At 38.5% G+C, this 20,055-nt stretch overlaps 1 protein-coding gene across 1 annotated transcript in view; it reads right to left on the reverse strand.

The window, feature by feature from the left end:
* Positions 1-3,507: 3,507 nt before the first annotated feature.
* The window catches only part of fam110b (family with sequence similarity 110 member B), a 50,918-nt gene continuing 34,370 nt past the window's right edge, over positions 3,508-20,055 (reverse strand). Inside the window, exons 3-5 of the mRNA XM_059343935.1 lie at positions 12,551-13,204; positions 10,411-10,823; positions 3,508-8,412 (exon numbers count right to left, since the gene is read on the reverse strand). Of these exons, the coding sequence (XP_059199918.1) occupies positions 7,530-8,412; positions 10,411-10,823; positions 12,551-12,673 (1,419 nt within the window). The 5' untranslated portion in view covers positions 12,674-13,204 and the 3' untranslated portion in view covers positions 3,508-7,529. The remainder of the gene's footprint in view (positions 8,413-10,410; positions 10,824-12,550; positions 13,205-20,055) is intronic.

Genomic DNA, 20,055 nt, shown 5'->3' on the forward strand with positions numbered 1-20,055 from the left:
GTTAACATGGACTGTGGGTTTTGTCTCCCAGTAGATCACAGTAGTAAAGTGTTACTTAAGGGGCCAAAATGAGCAGGGGTCAGGATTACAGTTACAGGTCACAGAAGTCAGACCACCAATCACTGTATGGATAAGGTTTGACTTTTGGATTGCCTGTTTGTTAATGTTAAAAAAGACCAAAATATCCAATGAGGACTTTGAAGCATAAGGGTTAAACTCTACAAACATATCCTTCAATCTCAGGGGTTTTAGGCTTGCATGATCAAACTGCACTGTCCAAGAGTTTAATCACTTTTGGTTTCAAATGTGAATTGATTGATATGATTTCAGACATTCTCCGTGTGTTTTCAGAGTTCTTTTGTGTAATACCACTTTAGTTCCTCTGAACAATACTGGACTTGAAAATAGTCAGAAATCTAGCTGTAAACCCCTTACACATACAGTAAGTGAAAGCGATGTGAGACAGAGTCACTGTTGACATGATGAACAGTTTGTGTAGTCGGTGAATGAGCCTGTAATAGAACCAGCAACATGGTAAGTACAAGCATACTTGTGCTTTAAACGTATGTTCCAACAATAAGGAGACATTTCGCTCAGGGGTAAAGTGGCCTAAAAGCCTTGAGTGAAGCTTAGCTAGTTGGAAGTTGGGTAACACTTTATGTTAGTGAGCACATATTCAATATTAATTAGTTGCATATTAGCATTCAAATAAGTAACATATTGGCTCTTAATTAGTCATTATTAAGTAGTTATTAATGCCTTATTCTGCATGGCCTTATTATACAACCAGAAAGACATTAACTAAAAGTTTTCCCTCAATAACCTCAGAATTATTGCTTATTAGTAATAAGTAAGTAATTTGTTGTATATGAGTTATGATCTTAACTAAGCCACCAGTCACGTCAAAGGTGTGGAGAAGGTGGCTATTTGCCGTTTCATTCACCAATATGTCCTATTTGTTTCATTCACCGATATGTAGAGACTTATAAAGTCCATACAAAGTAAAGCATATTAAGATCATAACTCGTATACAACAACTTCCTTACTTACTACTAATAAGCAATAATTCTGAGGTTATTGAGGGAAAACTCTTAGTTAATGACTTACTGGTTGTATAATAAGGCCATGCAGAATAAAGCATTAATAACTACTTAATAATGACTATTTAAGAGCCAATATGTTACTTATTTGCATGCTAATAAGCAACTAAATAATGTTGAATATGTGTTCCCTAATCTAAAGTGTTACCGAAAGTGGATAAGTGAATAGTTGGTTTCTTTAATGGGTCTTTCTGAAAAGCTGAGACATGATAAGTGTGTTCATATTCTCAGCTAAATATGCATTTATTACTGTAGTGTATAGTACAGTTTGAGCACCTCATCATGTTATCGACAATAAAACAATCATGTTTATAGACCTTTGAGACCATATTTACAATACTCTTTTGAAATCACTCATACCTATATACCATTAACAAGTGTGTGCCAAAGAATATAGACCAGGGGTTGGCAACCTTTACCAACTAAAGAGCCATTGTTGGCCAAAATAAGAGAAACATTGTCGCAATCGAGCCGCAAACCTTATTTTGAATAAAAATAAAATCGTCTCATGAGTCTAAATTAGTCCAGCAACATGACTAATTGGTCAAAATGAGCATTTATTGATATGATTTTGGAGTTTGGAATCGAAAGCTAGACCTCAAAACTAGACAAAAAATTGGCACAATTTCTAGGTTAAAGCTTTTTAAGATTTTTGATGCACATTTTAGTTGACTAATTTAAAAATGCTTTATTGCTGTATATAAGCTTCACATTTTTACAATTGAAGAATACAAATTGCTTTGGGCCTACACCAATGATAAATGAAAATCAAAATGTACATTTTTTTGTTTTGTTTTTTTGTCACAGCCACATGGAGCCACTGCAGATGGCCTGAAGAGCCACATGTGGCTCCAGAGCCGCAGGTTGCCGACCCCTGATATAGACTATTGTTGCTCAGATGTTGATGCTTCTGTTCCACCGATGCCACTATAGTGTGATCTGTTGAACCTGGTCTCACAGGAATCCCTGAAATAGCCACGGATTCACTTTTAACTCAAAATCCGTGGAATAGCCAGAGAATAACTCAAATTTCCGTGAAACTGACACGGATTTCGCTACAATGCAAGTTAATGACGGTCATATCCCGTGGCTATTCCATGGATATTTTTTCCTATTGGTTTGTGTCCAAGTCACGTGACTTTCAAGGTTCCGGCGGTCAGAACAAAAAACATGGCGGACAGTTCTCTCATTTTTAGTGAAAAAATCAATATTTTGACTTAGTTTCTGCATAAAAATGGATTTTGATCAAATTTCTAGCGAGAAATATGTTTTATTTTCTAAATATTCACTCAGTGAATGTACATGTTCACTTCATATGTTGGAATAGCCACGGGATATGACGGTCATTAACTTTCATTGTATCGAAATCCATGTCAGTTTCACAGAAATTTGAGTGATTCCGTGGCTATTCCACGGATTTTGAGTTAAGCAAATCCGTAGCTCTTTCACGGATTCCTGTGAGACCATGTTGGATCTGTCAGGTAGGTGTAATGTGCAGTGAAGTGAAGTAAACCCAGCAGGGTGGTTGTAGCTGACACACTGAAGCAATCCAGCTCCACAGGTTTCAAGTGAGGCGAAGGGGGTTAAGAGGGGCAAACATACACACACACACACACACACACACACACACACACACACACACACACACAGACAGTTAGTTGACGCTGACTGAGGCACTGCATTCACACCATTATGGCTTCAGACCTTGAGACATGTCAGCAACATGCAGAAATGCAGACAGATGACAAAGGTGAGGTTAGAGGTGAACTTGGTTCTTTATAAGGGAATGTAGAACCTGATAATGTAATAAATTCCCGATAATGTAATAACCCCGATAATGTAATAAAAATCTGCACTTGAGTCCATTGAAAATGTAATAAAACCTGATAATGTAATAACTTCCCGATAATGTAATAAAGTGCATTTCCCAATAATGTAATACACTTTTTACCAATAATGTGATAAAGTATAACACCAAGCACCTTTAGATTTCAAGAAGCTCTTGACTTGTGTCATGGATACCTCGTTTGTGAAAAACGGATGAACGGGTCAAAAGTGAATAAACATTCAACTTTGACCTGTTGGTGGCGCTAGAGCTCTTGAGCTAGTGTTGCCTACACAGTATCACCACTTGAACCCAAGTAATGGGTGGTCTGCTGTTAAATTACAATATTGGGGAATTATTACATTATCAGGACTTGCGAAATGAAGGCTAACCCGATAATGTAATAACCTCCCATTAATGTTATACTTTATTACATTATTGGTAAAAAAGTGTATTACATTATTGGGAAATGCACTTTATTACATTATCGGGAAGTTATTACATTATCAGGTTTTATTACATTTTCAATGGACTCAAGTGCATATTTTTAATACATTATCAGGGTTATTACATTATCGGGAATTTATTACATTATCAGGTTCTACAGGGAAAACAGCAAGTAAAGCAACAGGTTCTTCCTCTGGCTGGCTTTGAGGACTCAGGTGGAGAGACAGAGCAGAGGTAATGACATGGACTGGTGCATTAACCCTTTGATGCACAACATGGTCTAAAGTGACCCGACTAAGTTTTTATATTATTTATCTTTGCAATAAATTAATTTCATCATTCAGTATTCCAGGTTTTCCTCAAATAACTTGTTTTTGATCTTCATACATCCTAATTTTTGGTTTTCATTTCTTACCTTTTGAATAAAAACCCTTTTTTTATCACTACACTTCTAATGCACAAGGTCATTTTTGAGCCATGTTGTGCATTAGAAGGTGTTTATATGTTGTCACCAATTTAAAACCTGACAAAGAAGACTCAAATATTAACTATCTCATTTTGTTAAATTGGTGTTCTTCCAATTGGAAATTATTATTTGGTGGCTCTAAAGTCTCAAATGTTAAAATATGTGATTTTCCAATGTAATCTGGTGGCTCTAACAACTGCTTTAAAGTTAAACCTTGAAAATAAGACAAACATAGTGACACATATACTCAAATTGTTAATTTAGTGTATCACTTTTTGTATCACTATGCTTCTAATGCACAAGGTCATTTTAGACCCATGTGTGTAAACTTGATGTAACAATACAAAAAATATTTTTCTTCATAAAATATGAGGAAGGAAGGAAGGAATAATGGATATAATGATCTGTTGTAATAAAAAAAGAGAGATTCAAACACACAGCCAGCATGAAATAACATGGGAAATTAACGTGGGTCATTTTTGACCCATGTTGTGCATCAAAGGGTTAAGTGTTCTTCGACTTAATGCGCAAGCACTGCAAGAGTTCCTTCTCTGTGTGAGATTGCAGAATGTGATCTACAGTAGAAGCAACTACAAACATCCTACATCTGAAGTGTCTTTTAGAGAGAACCTTGACATATAAAATGACCAACATGTATGCTATACTGTACTGTACGGTAATCATCAATGGACAGCTTTCTTAATATTGCTTTTAGTTTAGGTATAGTGCCTGGTGGTCTACATAATGACACGTCTGTACTAACATTGTTTTGAAAGGAGAGTTTTGGTGTCCCGTAATATTCCTGCTGGGAAATACTTGATCTCTTGTTCCTTTAATCCCAGATGAAGGCAACACCTCCGATGGAAAAACTTGTGACTCATGTGATGCACTCAGGGATTTTCTGCTTCTTTAACTTTTTAATTTTCTGGCTGATTTGCGTTTGGATGTATGTCAGATATTTCACTGAGGAGCAAGTAAAGAAGTGATGGCACTAGAGCTGCAACAATTATTCGATTAATCGAACAATAATCGATTATTAAATTATTACTATTACTATTTTGATAGTCGAATAATTGGTTTGAGCAGTTTTTTAAAGACAATAAGTCCATCTTCTCTGATTTCAGCTTCTTCAATGTGAATATTTCTGGTTTCTTTGTTCCTTTATGACAATAAACTGAATCTTATCTATTATATTCTTTGGTTTGTGGACAAAACAAGAGATTTGAGGACGTCATCTTGTGGTTTGGGAAACACTGATTGATATTTTTCAACATTTTATTGACAACAACTAATCGATTAATCGCTTAAATAATCAACAGATTAATCGATAATGAAAATAATCGTTAGATGGCACACAAAAAGTTTGATTGTTTAGGTCACTTTACCATCTCAAGTTTTTGTTTGGATATAACCAAAGACATAAGATAATTCATATCTGTGGTCTATTTCTTTTCTCTTCTATTACATGATATGACTCAGAGGAGTTTGACCTGATCTGACTCAAACTTACTGATGAGACAGATAACTGATGCTAGCAGCGCTGCTTGTTACAGCTACAAGAGTAGCTCAAAATTGTGGTCGCAACATTAGCTGACATTTCATAGCGGCGTTACAATAGTGCCAATTCAGCACATTGCAGAAGTTAGCAGAAGTAAGGCTTAAAAGTTATTACAATGTAAAATTATAAGTTAGTACAACTTACAGTTGAGTTGACATAAATCTGAATTCAGAGTTGAGCAAACTCAAAAACAAAACTTAAAATATTTAGTTTAATTGTCCAACTTAAAATTTTATCGAAGTTTGTTGCCTTGAAATTTTGAGTTCACCCAACTTTTCTGTTTTTGCAGTGCAGTGATAGGGTTCATTTAAACGGAACCGGAAAGGTTTGGCGTAAATGCCCCTGTGATCCCTGTTAGGAATTTATTATGCCTTATACTGCTTTATTTAGTAAATGTAACCATACCTCACCATTTTAATGGCAAAAAAAATGTCTGGACTAAATGTAATTTTGAAATAATAAATATCAATGTTCCTGTTAGTGTGGAGAAGCCTCTGAATAACCATCACAGAACACTAAAACTCTCCAATCTGAAATGTTTTGTTGGTTGGACTTGAACAGGTTAATGACAGATTTGTTAATAATTCATGAGCACAATGATATGGTGGTGTAACCTTTATGTAGTGTGTTTGAGAGATTAAAGTTTTTATTGTGTGTGTATGTCAGTGTTGTCTGTTTCCTTCATCACTCAGGCATCACACATTTCAGCCTTCATACCGATTACAATCTCCAGCTCAACTCACACGTAGCTTACCATCATTTGTGTTTAATGAGTTTCTGAACATTTTGCAATGTTATAGTTCCTTCAACAGTCAACTATAACAAATATCAGCTTAACTGAGCTGGTTCATTATGGTCAAACGGTGTGCCAGCATCGCTGACTTTTCAACGTGATTTTGACAGATAGAGTTCAGTATCTGTTTCGCAAAGTTGTCAGGACACTATTCAAAGTTTGTTTTAACGGACATGTCAACAGTGTGACGTAGGCCTTTCTCAAAGTGGACACTTGACATTGTTGTAAATGCAGCAGTGGAACAGAGCTAGCATAAAGTCTGTTGTCACTTTTTCATCTTAAATACAACAGAAAAAAGTCCCCCGCACTGTCTGTTCTTCATCAGGAAGGTAGGCAAAATTGATTGATCTGCGATGAATTCTATTTACTGTCTATAGATGGAACACAAAAACAAACGATTGACAATTTGTTAACTGCACTGAACTGTAAGTCATCTATCAGTAAACTAGGCTGTTTTTGTTGTCCTAGCTAATGCAACATTAAGGAGAACTAGTGAGCTATGCTTAATAGATTATAATGATATATGTATACATTTTGGATTTGACTTCATAGATGTAAAAACTGATGATAAAGTAGAGCTGTTTGCTGACTGCCTTATGGTAACATTTCCTCAACAAATCTGAGATGGAGGCAGAATCATATAAATTCTACAACAAAAAGTCGAACAAATTTTGGTATTCCAAATAGAAGTTGTTTGTATAGAAGTGTTCTGCCCAATTTAGGGAATACACACTTCCATTTTATCAGTCAAATCAGATTAGTAAATAGTGTCTATGGTAGTTTGTTGCTCAGGAGCTGCTGAGAGGACAGAGAGATGCTTTACATTGGTCAAGCCAAATGTTCTCTGTGAGAAAGGCCTAGAACCATGTGTAGTGAGGTGACCACTTCATGGGTCCTTGAAGGATCGCAGTGCATTTTGCTTTTGTTGCTCAAGCAAATTGACAGACTTTGTCTGTCAGATTATACAGCGTCCATAGAGAAACAGTTCATTAACTAGTTCCTTTTCAGACAAGTCCCATGTTTGTTTGTCTCTCCAGACCCAGCATTTTGTCCATGTATTATTTGTTTCTGTTCATAGTGTTGTCTTGTTCTTTTAAACCTAAGTAGATTACAGTCCTTTATTCATCTCTTTTTTTCTAAAGAAAATGTTAAGTCAGTTTTCTTACCAAGAGGCTTCTCTTCCATCGATTCATTCATCCATCAATACATTTTCACATATTTTCAGCTCAGCACCAAGACAGCAGTCTCTAAGCCTGTGAGAAGCCTGTTCTGGTCCAGCTATGAAACAAGGGGCAGTTTGTCTGTGGTTTCAGTCCATCCGATCCACTGTAGCGCTTGTCCTAAACATGTGAGACTTTTTGTGTCTCTCTTGCCTGTTTGATGCTGTACAACCACTTAATGACTCTTGCATTTCTCTCTACAGCTGAGATGCCATAGGGAACACGCTCCCCGGCCTCCTCGTCCTCATCCTCGTCCGCGTCTGACAGCCCGTCGTTGGAAGATCGCCGCGATCGGTCGCAGTCGGAGGAGATCATAGAAGCTGATCTGAAGTTCAGGCTGACAATGTCTGAGTTGGCCCGCGCAAAGTTCTCTGGACCGACTGCCTCCAGCTCCTCCGGGTCCAGGCCGCAGTAGTTAAAAAAGCGTTCCACGTCGGCTCCAGCCCTAGCATATCGGTCTGACAAGTCTGATTTAGATCTGTGTAGCGAGGAGCGGCGGGCCACTGATGAACCCAGCTCCAGCTCCAGGTTGGCATCGCTTGAAGTGTTAGAAGGATCTCCGAATTCACAAGGTAGCGACTTAGGGGTGGTGTTGTCACAGAGGGAGAGGGATGGAGTTGGATGAGGGGGAAGCAGAGACAAGGAGAGTGCGGGAGGAGGCAGGGAGGCAGGATTGGGTTTCGGAGGGAGGGGAGGAGCTGAGGAGCTGCTGGATCGGGCCGTGCGAAGAGGCTTGCCGTTACACAGTCGGAGGAGGTCGGAGGAGGAGTGGGAGGTGAGGAGAGGCGGTAGTGGGGAGCGAGAACGATCTATGACTCCTTCTCCTCGTCTGCTCAGGTTGAGGTTTCCCCCCTGTAGTGGACTGCGGCGTCCCGTGCTGTTGATGGGAGGGACCTTCAGGGAGTGGGAGAAGGAGCGGAGGGAGTGTGAGGTACTTGGACTGGGAGCTGAGTCAGCTGGTTGCTCGTTAAGTGTCATTGTAGACCGGTACGTTAGTGGCATCCTAGGAGCAGAAAACAGGAAGACAAGTACATGTCATGTAGTAGAAGAGGGTAGAAAGCAAGGTTATTATAGTAAACTAAAACTAACGACATAACAAAAACTAGAATTGAAAAAATATTTTTGTACACTCTTGTTTTGAGTTTTTTTTAAAAAACGATAACTAACTGAAACTGTATTTTGTGGTTACAAAACTAACTAAAACTAACTAAAATTATAGTGAAAATGTCCTTCGTTTTCATCTTTGTCAACTTTTTTCATACGTAAACCTTTTTGGTTGATATGAAATCTATTTCATCTATCTGGTTTTGTGACTTAATAAACTTATTGGGGCTGAAAAGGATCAGACAAAGGAAATAAAAGAACATTTATTGTGACTTTTTTTAATCTCGCACCCAACAAATACTTTACATTACAAAAAAACTAAAAATAATAAAAACTAAACTAAAACTAAGTATTTTCCAAAAAATAAAAACTAATTAAAACTAGCAAACTCACTCTAAAAACGAATTAAAACTAACTGAATTTGAAAACAAAATATCACAACGAAATCATAAACTAATGAAAAATCCAAAACTATTATAACCTTGGTCAACAGGTGGTGACAAAAGGAGACGACCTGTATTGCTTACTAGTGTAGTGTACTGTACTGTGTTATAGTTTAATGTAAAATTATTATACATTTTTAATTTTCTCTCTTTGTTTTGAAACTTTAGAGCGGAGAGGCTGAATGGCTGAATTTAAACAGAGCTTCAACTATCCTGTTGTTGTGGTGTTTTTAACTCTAATTGTGATAATACCATATGACTTTGGCTAACATTGTGTCTATGTTGTTCAACTAGTTATCTACAGTAGCTTGCCAAACTTTGCAAACCATAAGTTATTTAGAAGAAAAGTTGGTAACACTTTCGATTAGGGAACACATATTCAACATTAATTAGTTGCTCATTAGCATGCAAATAAGTAACATATTGACTCTTAATTAGTCATTATTAAGTAGTTATTAATGCTTTATTCTGCATGGCCTTATTATACAACCAGTAAGACACATTTAAGAGTTTTCCCTCAATAACCTCAGAATTATTGCTTATTAGTAGTAAGTAAGGAAGTTGTTGTATACGAGTTATGATCTTAATATGTTTTACGTTGTATGGACTTTATAAGTCTCTACATAGCGGTGAATGAAACCATGGAAACGGCAAATAGCCACCTCCTTTTGGATGATTGGATGAGGATTGGTAGATTTTAATGTCAATCATTACTCTACAAAGTGGCCACAAAGTGACCCACTTTTTGGCAATGTTAGTCTACCAGTGACCTACTGGTTCATTTTGTGTCTTTTTTAGTAATTTTGTGTCTTTTTTGGTCATTTTGTGTCTTTTGCTGTGTCTTTTTTTGTTATTTTGTGTATTTTTTTGGTCATTTTGTGTATTTTTTTTAGTCATTTTGTGTTTTTTTGGCCATTTTGTGTCTTTTTTTGTCATTTTGTCTCTTTTGTTGTGTCTTTTTTTAGTAATTTTGTGTCTTTTTTAGTCCAACATAAAATGTGATTTTGAATATTTTTTTTAACTTATCATCCAAAAGGAGCCACCAGTCACATCAAAGGTCTGGAGAAGGTGGCTATTTGCCGTTTCTATGGTTTCATTCACCGCTATGTAGAGACTTATAGTCCATACAAAGTAAAGCATATTAAGATCGTGACTCATATACAACAACTTCCTTACTTACTACTAATAAGCAATAAATCTGAGGTTATTGAGGGAAAACTCTTAGTTAATGTCTTACTGGTTGTATAATAAGGCCATGCAGAATAAAGCATTAATAACTACTTAATAATGACTCATTAAGAGCCAATATGTTACTTATTTTACTGTTGCTTACTAAGAGCTTTTGCATCTATCATCAGATAATATGACAAGGCATTTGATACATCATGAGTACACAATTGCTTCTTTTATGCAGTTAACACAAAAATAGCTTAAATGTTAAAGCAGTAATTTACCCTGATGGCGTCCAACTCCTGGCCATCCCTCCTGATGACCTCATCAACACAGCACTCTTAGCTCCACCTCCGAGTCCTTCAGATCCTGCTCCTGAAGAGGACGATGAGTTCAGCAGATTTTTAAGGATCTCCAGGTTTAAATTCTCCCGCTTGCTGCTGCCGCTGCTTGTTGCGCACGTGTCTGACTTGGCGTTGTTATTGGATGCTTTAAAAGGTATCCCACCTCCATTTCCCCCTCCACCAATCCCAGAGCCTCTCTTGGACAGGAGAGTGTGACCAACAGGAGGCTTCGCCAGCACAGGTGGTTTGATTGGCTCCTGCTTGGCGTTGATAACTTCCTGGCTCTTGACATATTTAGCCTTATCAGCTTCTAGTCTCTCAACAGCACTGAGACGCTTTGGGTTTGGTTCCACCTGAGACACAGATTAAAAATATGTTAATGAACACAAACCTTAAGCATTTTCTATACATGCCCACCCTAGTATCCACTTATTCCTGCATACCTAGGTTTCAACCAATCCAGCAACAAGAGAGAGAAAAGGAGGACCCAGAACAGCTTGCAAACCTAGAAGAGCTCCAACTTGTACACAGGTCGACCATTGACGACAATTTGACAACACCTTTATGCATATTGTCTTCTGTTGTCATGTGGAAAACTTGGAGTGCATGGAGTGAGCAATTGCTCCTTAGTGTATGTGGAGTACCTAAGCATTACTATCCTGAAGTTTGCAATTTGTTTTCCCAGCATCTCAACTTTTTTAAAATTGGGACAGTAGTTAGCTATTGCATATGTATTGTTGCCTGATTTGCTTGCTACAAATTTCATTGAAAAACTCAGATTTTTTTTTACTAATCAGAAGACTTATTATTATTTTATTTTATTTTATTTATTATTATTATTCGGGCCATGGGGCAAAGCCCCGAGCACTATTGTTATACTGTCAATTTTTTATTCTTCCTCTTCCGGACACAATTTCGTCCCACTAATTATATATCAAAACGTGCGGTTTGATCGGGATCAGTGTGCTATTACTTTTCTCTACTTACGTCGCGAAAAACTGCCCAAAATTTTGCATTGAAGTGAATGGGACGGCCGAAAAAAAATGAGCGAAAAAGAACAATAATTGGAGATTTTTAAACATCTACTTCTCTGGCATAATTTCACCTAGAGACTCCATTTAAACTTTAAACAGTAGGCACAAGTCTTGTGTATCGGTGTATTAATCCACGTTTCGATAGGTCATATAATTTTTTATCAATCCCTGTTCAATGACCATGATCATTTTTGGAGAAATTCTGAGATTATAATGGGTGTGTATTGCACGGAATGTTCATGTCACAGTGTGTGACATCATCGCCAGAGTGTAGAGGGGAGAGAAAAAATCGTCAAAAAATAAATTTGAAAACTGCGCTCCAGGCAAAACGTAGGAAAATAAGTCTTCTTCCTCACAATCCTCTGGTAAAGCTGTCAGAGTTATAGTTTGGGCGTAGGACGCACAGATGATCCACCAACACGCACTAACAACCTCATTGGCTCCCATAGTAAAAACACAGGAAGATTTCTGTAGAAAAGCATATTTGACAGTTTTTCAGATCGCTCTTACAAAGCTATTTCTTTATGTGTATATATATATATATATATATATATAACTGTCACGCTGGTCTTCATGTCACGTATTTGAGTTCACCTGTCACCTAGGCGTATGCGCAACAACGCATTTGCAGTGTCTGCGTGATGCCTACGTGGTGCTCGTCTGTCCATTGAAAGTGAATGGAATTTACATGCGCACGCTAGAGGTGGCATAGGCGCTATACATGCGTTTAAGTATAGTTCGCTGACATAAAATGCCCCTCACACACACACATACACACACACACACACACACACACACACACACACAATGTAGGGTGAATTTGGGTAATGTGGGACACTTTTTGCAATTTTGACTTTGTTATATTTTTCTAAATTTAAAAATATTTTATGTCATTTCAGTCACATGACTCCCATGGTAGACCAATAGTAAAGGTTTTGATGACTATATTTATTTTAAGCAGGAAATAAACCAGCCAAACCTTAAGTGTACCACATTACAAAGTGTCCCCCATTACCTGAATCCACCCTAGTGTAATGTATCAGTACCTGTCTCCTGAAGTAGTCAGGGCCCTTATTGAGGATGCGAAGGGGGACAGTGGAACTGAAGGCCGTGGCGGGGCCAGCAGCCTTGCTATCTGGCAGGGCTGGAGCCAGTGTCTCTGTCGGCATGGCAACGAGGCGACTGGGGTGGCCGGCCGTGGTGGCAGCGGGTACGGGGGGGTCGACAGAGGGCGGGGGCACCGGAGGACCCCCAAAACATGAAGACACAATGTGGAGAAGAGAAAGTCTAGAAAGAGATGAACCCCCTGGCTCTCCTCATCGCCTGCAGGACTCGTTGGTTCGGAGCCAGACTCTGGGCTGGGGGCTGGTGAAGTCCTGTATTCAACTATACTACTGCATTGCCTGAGAAGGATGAGTGGGACAGCTGATTTGACTGGATTGACTGGGAGGTATCTAGTGGTTTGCGGTGCTGAGGTTCTGCTGACTTGTTCCAAGATGGACAGATAGATGAATAGAAAGAGAGAGAACGAGGACAGTGACAGAATGGAAAGGAGGACAAAGAGTGATGAGTGTGTTTCAGTGAAGTGGTGTGGATGAGTGCTTCCACGGGGCCGAAGCAAAAGCAAAGTGTGGTGGAAGAGGAAAGCCTTGCTGCTTCTCCACACTGGCTTCAACCCTCCCTTCAGCTGGCCACACGATCTGAAAGGCAGAAAACAGGAGAAAGAAACAGCCAATGACGTTAGGGTTAGACTGTGACATCATGCACCTAGCAACAATAGCAGGAATAGCTGACACACGCACGCACACGCACACACACACACACACACACACACACACACACACACACACAGTGTCTACTTTTTGTGTAATGCATGCTACCACTGTGTAAAGAAAGCTGACTGTGTCAAGTATCTGATGTGATACTAACGAGTGGTCGACCGATACGGGTTTTTTAAGGCCGATTACCGATTATTTTGACATCAGTCTTAACTGATCCCCAGATATGTGCTGCCCATTTTTTTGGGCCGATTCTTGAAGTCGATATTGCCTTTTCTCCCTCCATTTACATGATAAAAATGACAATGATAACAAATGTTACACAAGTCTCAATTTAAACAAAAAAAGAAACATTTGAACAGTTGGATATCAAACAATGTGTATGTTGTTCTAGGCCTCGCGGTGGTGGCGCTCACCAGAGAATGGCAGATGTTGCACCGAGCCTTGCCTGCTGTTGGCTCAGTGAAATGGGCTGATTGATCGGCGAACGCACGCACGTATTGGCCGATGCCGATACAAGCAAAAAACACAAATATCAGCCCGATATATCAGTCGATCTCTAGTACTAACCTATATGGGGCCTTACTCCTGTCTCTGGTCAAAGACATTTGCTCAATGACTCTTGGCATCTTACATTTGATGCTTTTATTAGATAGACTGGCTTATGTGTGTGTTTTTTTCTTTTTTCTACACAATATGTTTATTATGTCATATTAGCCTTCACACAAACACAGGTATGGAGGAAGTAAACCTTACCACCCTCTGTCTGTTCATGGCCATGACATGGTCACTTTCAAAGGGGACACTTGACCTCTGACATCAACATATCTGAATGAAAAAGGGATCTATGGGTACCCACAAGTCTTCTCTTTACAGACATGCCTTTATACAAATACATTGCTTTGTCCCCTTATGCAGTAAAATGTGTTCTTTTTGCCTGCTGTAGTCGGCTTAGCTATTTCATTGCAGTAAGAGCTTTTCTTAATAAAGGGGGGTTCTCAGCAGTGTCAAGAAAATAAGTGCTCTCCATCCAAGGTCTTGGTGTCTTGATGTGATATTTTAGAGGTTTTCATTTTCTTAAGTTAAAAAAAAGTGCAATTTAGCCCACAATCTGTGTAAAAAATGGTATCTATTGCTGCAATAACTTATGAGACATCACTGAGCATGGAAATTGACTTTTACATTTACGTACAGTACAGGCCAAAAGTTTGGACACACCTTCTCATTCAATGCGTTTCCTTTATTTTCATGACTATTTACATTGTAGATTCATCAAAACTATGAATGAACGCATGTGAAATTATGTACTTAACAAAAAAGTATTATATTCTAGTAAGCAAAGGGTGGTTACTTTGAGGAATCTAAAATACAAGTCATGTTTTCAGTTATTTCACACTTTTTTTGTTAAGTACATAATTCCATATGTGTTCATTCATAGTTTTGATGCCTTCAGTGAGAATCTACAATGTAAATAGTCATGAAAATAAAGAAAACGGATTGAATGAGAAGGTGTGTGTCCAAACTTTTGGCCTGTACTGTACATACATTTATGTCATCATTTTCTTAACCCTAGCATACTTTATTAATTTAATAATTGATTAATTAATTATTTATTAATGATCTTATTCAAGATTTATGACTAAAACAACTTGACACACAGTGCTGAGCTGCATCTCCAATTAATCTTCCGCTTCCATGTGTTATCACTGTCTGATCTGATCTCCAATATTATTTAATCAATGCTATTAAACCAGACACACAGTAGTTCCCCATCCTATTGTAACAGCATGCAATGATACACACACACACACACACACACACACACACACACAATATACAGCTGGATCAGAAGATTTTGTTTCTCGTTTCCCATTGACACACACAGCAAAGATAAACACTGAAGGACTGATTTCATTTGGATTAGGAATATGTCCTGTTCATTTCCTGCAGAACGCAGAACCAGACAGGAAAACAAGCCAAATGCAGAGAAAAGGTGGATAAACAGTAAATCCTTTGTTTACTTGCAATATCCTACAGACCTGTACCTTTACATACTGAATTTAACTCGAATTATGATCTAGCAGAAGGGGAAAACTCTCTCTCTGTCTCTCTCTCTCTCTCTCTCTCTCTCTCTGTCTCTCTCTCTATCTAAGCATATGATAGTCATGAGAGAGGGAGTATGGGTTCCAGCCCTGGATGCCTGCAGGTCTATTCTTTCCAAGAGAACACTTGGCTGTTGTTTCTGGCTTTATGAATTTCAATGTCTTTTTTATTGAGTTCACCAGGGATCAAATATGTGCTGCAGCATAGCTGAGATGGGCACCTTTGGTCCTTAAAACCTCATGTAGCATGTGCTGTTGATATCGGGCGGCAATCTCTGTGTCTGAGCATAGAGGCAAACCAGGAAGTGCCTTAAGCTGCATTCTACCCAAAATTCCAGCAGGGGGCGCTAAATTTTGCTGCAAAAAAAATCTGCCCATTCATTTCAGTGCAAAATTTGAAAACTTCTGACTTGACTTATTAGCTGAGAAATGTTTTTAAGGACAACACTATGGTCTCAATCGCTAGTAAAAAATCTTCTTCAAGACAATTTAATGTTAATAGTTCTAATAATGGCCCCATTTAGAAGAAAATAGAAGATAAAGAATCGTATCATTTGGGGCGTGGCTACCGTTGATTGACAGGTCACTAACAAGGTGAGCTGTCATCAGGAGCAGAGCAATGCGTATCCACGGCAATGTGTCAATAAAGTTATATATAACGTTATATATATTTAAAAAGGGACGTTTAGTGGTCTCATATCTTTGACCCTTTCACTGTATTTTCACTTAATGACAGTTTATTTGAACGTTTTGTTCAGTTAAAATGTCTTGTTCAGCGTTTGGTTGGACTAACAGACACTCCAAGGAGTCGCTGCTCAGTTTTCTGAGGTCAGTAACAAACATTTTGTTTTTGTTTTTTGCCAAAACTAACATCCCAATTAATGCTCCAGTTAATGCTAACATGAATTAGCAACAGCTTCTCTCAGTCAGGTTGAGGTGTAGAGAGGCTGTAGTCAGTGATCAGATCCCTCTCCTCCTCCACAGTCCAGATATGGTCTGCTCCCCGTAGAGGAAACAAGATGACGACACAAGATGGTGACGAGTGTAACGCTGAACTCAATACTTTCAACGGGCCACAAACCAATAGGTGACGTCACAGTGACTACGTCCATTATTTATATACAGTCTATGTTGATATAAAGATGAGCCAATCTCAAAACTAATGCAGTGTAATGCTGTTGGTCTATTAATTGCAGCGCTCCCGGGTCAGATCCTCTGGGAGAGAGTGCCCAGGGCAAACCTCTAACCAGCCTTCATTCTATTGCACATTAGAAGGTGTAAGGTAATGTCCAATCACTGTTGTGCCTCCACTCACACTGTCACACTGTTGTAATTGAAGCCTGGTTCAAAGTGCAGCCATAGTCTACTTATTACTAGCTGCTTTGGGCTCATTTTAAAACGTTGCTTGTAAATATTGGCAGTTGCGAGTTGCGTTTTTTTGGGCTTCTTCCAAAAGTGCAGTTGCTGCTTTGGGCTTGTTCTGCTCCCAAACCCAGGAGAGACCCGAAGAACGATCTGACCAACAATACCAAGTCAGTGCTGTTAAGAGAGAGCAACTAAAATGTGTATCATTCATTCATTTGATTTGTTTAACTGCAATGTCATTAATACAGGCTAGCAGGCTACAACAGCAACAACCACAGACTACATCTCTCTTTACAAATGTTGCTCCTGGCTTTGTGAGCCTACATTGGCATCCAAACACGACATGTACAACACATGTGTGCTGCTCACCTTGATGCTATGGACGGCGATTACATTCTTATTAACACTGAACGTAAGATGTTAATGTTGGACTTTATTGTAAGCTAACGCTAGCCCGCTAGTGCTGCACATTGCAGTTAAACAAATCAAATAGATGAATGATACACATTTCAGTTGGTCTCTTACGACGGCCGAGTTGGTCTTGTTGGTCAGATAGCCCCGCCCCCAGCCACTGATGTAGCGGTTCGCCGTTCAAAACCAGCAAAGAGTTGGTGCTGCTGTGGAACCAGATTTCCAGGATGGGAGCTGGCTCTTAAGTGGTGGAAAACCAAAGAACTGTTTCCAAATGGGCACCAGCCGGGAACAGGCTCCGGTCGAAAAAGGGAATTATACATCTGTGATATGTATAGCCTAATAGCCTATATCAGGGAAGGGCAACTTAAATGCTGGAGGGGGCCACAATTTTTCATGGACACTACCACAGGGCCACATATAGGACCGTGCACTTAACCAGATATGATGAAACTTCAATTTTAAATATGTTTAGAGTGCAGTTACTTAACACAGTTAATGCTCAAATGCATATATAACAGTATAAATAGGAATACAAAAGGTTTGAAGCAAATAAAAAATAACCACTTACTGTAATTTCTTTTTTTTCAGTGCAAGAACAGCAGACCAACATTAATTGCAAGAAGTAATTTTGTGCATTTTTACACTGCACTTTTAAGATTTCATGCTCAAATGCATGTAGTTTTATTTTTTTTGATTTATCCATGAGTTAGCATTTAGAAGTGTGCACGATATAATTTGAGTGTTTCTCTCCTCCACTCTCCACCTCCTCTCTTGCTCTTGTTTTAGGTCTCTCTCCCATGTATCACCTCTGGGCATACAGCCAAGAATCAACACACACACACACACACACACACACACACACACACACACACACACACACACACACACACACACACACACACACAATAATCTCTAGCTCTTTCTATTTCCTGTGTTAGCAGCATGTTGAGCAGAGGCAGCAGGGACTGCTGGGAAACCAAGCGGGCTCTCAGCAGCAGCAGGAGCCAGAGCTCTCCACATTCCTGCCAGTCTTCATCACAGTTCAGTGTTCCCTTTTAAACGTTGAGCTTTCCACTTATAATGACCTGGTTTTTGAAAAAATACTGTTTTACAAGCCTAAACAAGATGCTGTTATACTATCACAAAGACATGTACTGTCTATTAAAGTGCAAATCAAATTGACTAACGGCTAAAGTGGTAAGCTGCTTTACATATGACGAGTTATAGCTATGGACCTATATGATAGGCATAATTAGGACTGTCAATTGGTTCAGGTATTTACAGTCTATGGATTTATCGCATGATTGTCCACAGTTAATCACAAATTAAAACATTTTGAAATGCATCTTAAAGGAATATTTTATTAAGTATTTCATATTCTTACTAAACTGAGAGTGGGCAGAGTTTTTTTAAAAACGATAACTAACTGAAACTGTATTGTGTGGTTACAACACAAACTAAAATTATAGTGAAAATGTCCTTTGTCTTCGTCTTTGTCAAATTTTTTCATACATAATCCAGTGTTTCTATTTCTCCGCCGGTGACTGTGTGTATTCCTGCTTTGTGGGCTTCCGGGAGAAGCATGACTGAAATTACCTTAAATACCGTAAATAGCGCAAACCGTTTAGTTATTATAGTAAAAGTGTCACCGGCGTAACACTCTGTAAACTTTGGACATTGTGCTTTCACTGTGTGCAAGTGGAAGTCTTCAATTCAACCATGATATTACAAATCTCATAATCCTTTCTGGATGACATGAAAAGTATTTATTTAGCTCCAACTAAATAGCTGCTGGTTAGTGAACATACAGGAACACATGGTAAATATGTTTACTGAGACTGGGATGTCTACACTCCAACCACAATTCAAAACACCCAGAACTGTAAGAGTTAATAACCTTATTGGGGCTGAGATGGATAAACCAAAGGAAATAAAGGCAAAATTCATTATGACCTCTTTGAATCTCGCACCCAACACATAGCCCATTAAAACAAAACTAAAACTAACACTAAAACTAATAAAAACTCAACTAAAACTCACAAACTTACTTTAAAAACTCATTAAAACTAAGTGAATTTGAAAACAAAAATGTACAACGAAATTAAAACTAAAACTAAAGAAAAATCCAAAACTATTATAACCTTGGTGGGCACATATGCTTGCTTTATGCAAATGAAAGTTTTTTATTGGAAATCAGTTTACAACACAGCAGCTGAGCTACACATCTATTGATAGAATGGAGTTACAGTAACTAGATTTCCCCCGGCTGGTTATCACGTTGAATAATGGCCACAAAAGTGTTTTCGAGAGCACTATGAAGGACATACTGAAGTTATCCTTTGACCGTTTGGATATAAAATGTCATAACTTAATTTTATCCTAATGGATATTTGTGTGAAATTCTGTCAAAATTAACTTGTGAATTCATGAGCTATGGCCAAAAACTTGTTTTGTGAGAGTAGTCACCACCCTCCTGAAACATATTCATATTCATATTTTGGAGCCTCATTCAAGTGGTCTACTATTGCTGCTGATTGATGCAATGCATGCTGGACATATTCTGCATTCCAGTGTCCAGATACGATGTGTTGACAACAAGAGCAGTGATTGGTTGGCGTGGGCGGCTTTTTTGTCAAATATTTTCCAGTGTGAGTGAAGATTATTGAGGCTCAGTTATCTGTTCCTTTTCACTTACACACATCTGGCATAAACATCTCTAGTGCAGACCTTCTGCTCCACCCGTGCACCGCTCTATGTACTGTACTGAACAACAGAAACACAGCGAGGGCACAGCAATAGATGGGGAACAGAATTAAAGCTCCTGTTATGATTCTCCAAATCCATGTTTTGATTTGACTTTAGATTTTAAGATTTTTCCAACTGCTGATGGCC

Source organism: Centropristis striata, chromosome 11 (genome assembly GCF_030273125.1).
Source record: "Centropristis striata isolate RG_2023a ecotype Rhode Island chromosome 11, C.striata_1.0, whole genome shotgun sequence".
NCBI classification, from domain to species: Eukaryota; Metazoa; Chordata; class Actinopteri; order Perciformes; family Serranidae; genus Centropristis; species Centropristis striata.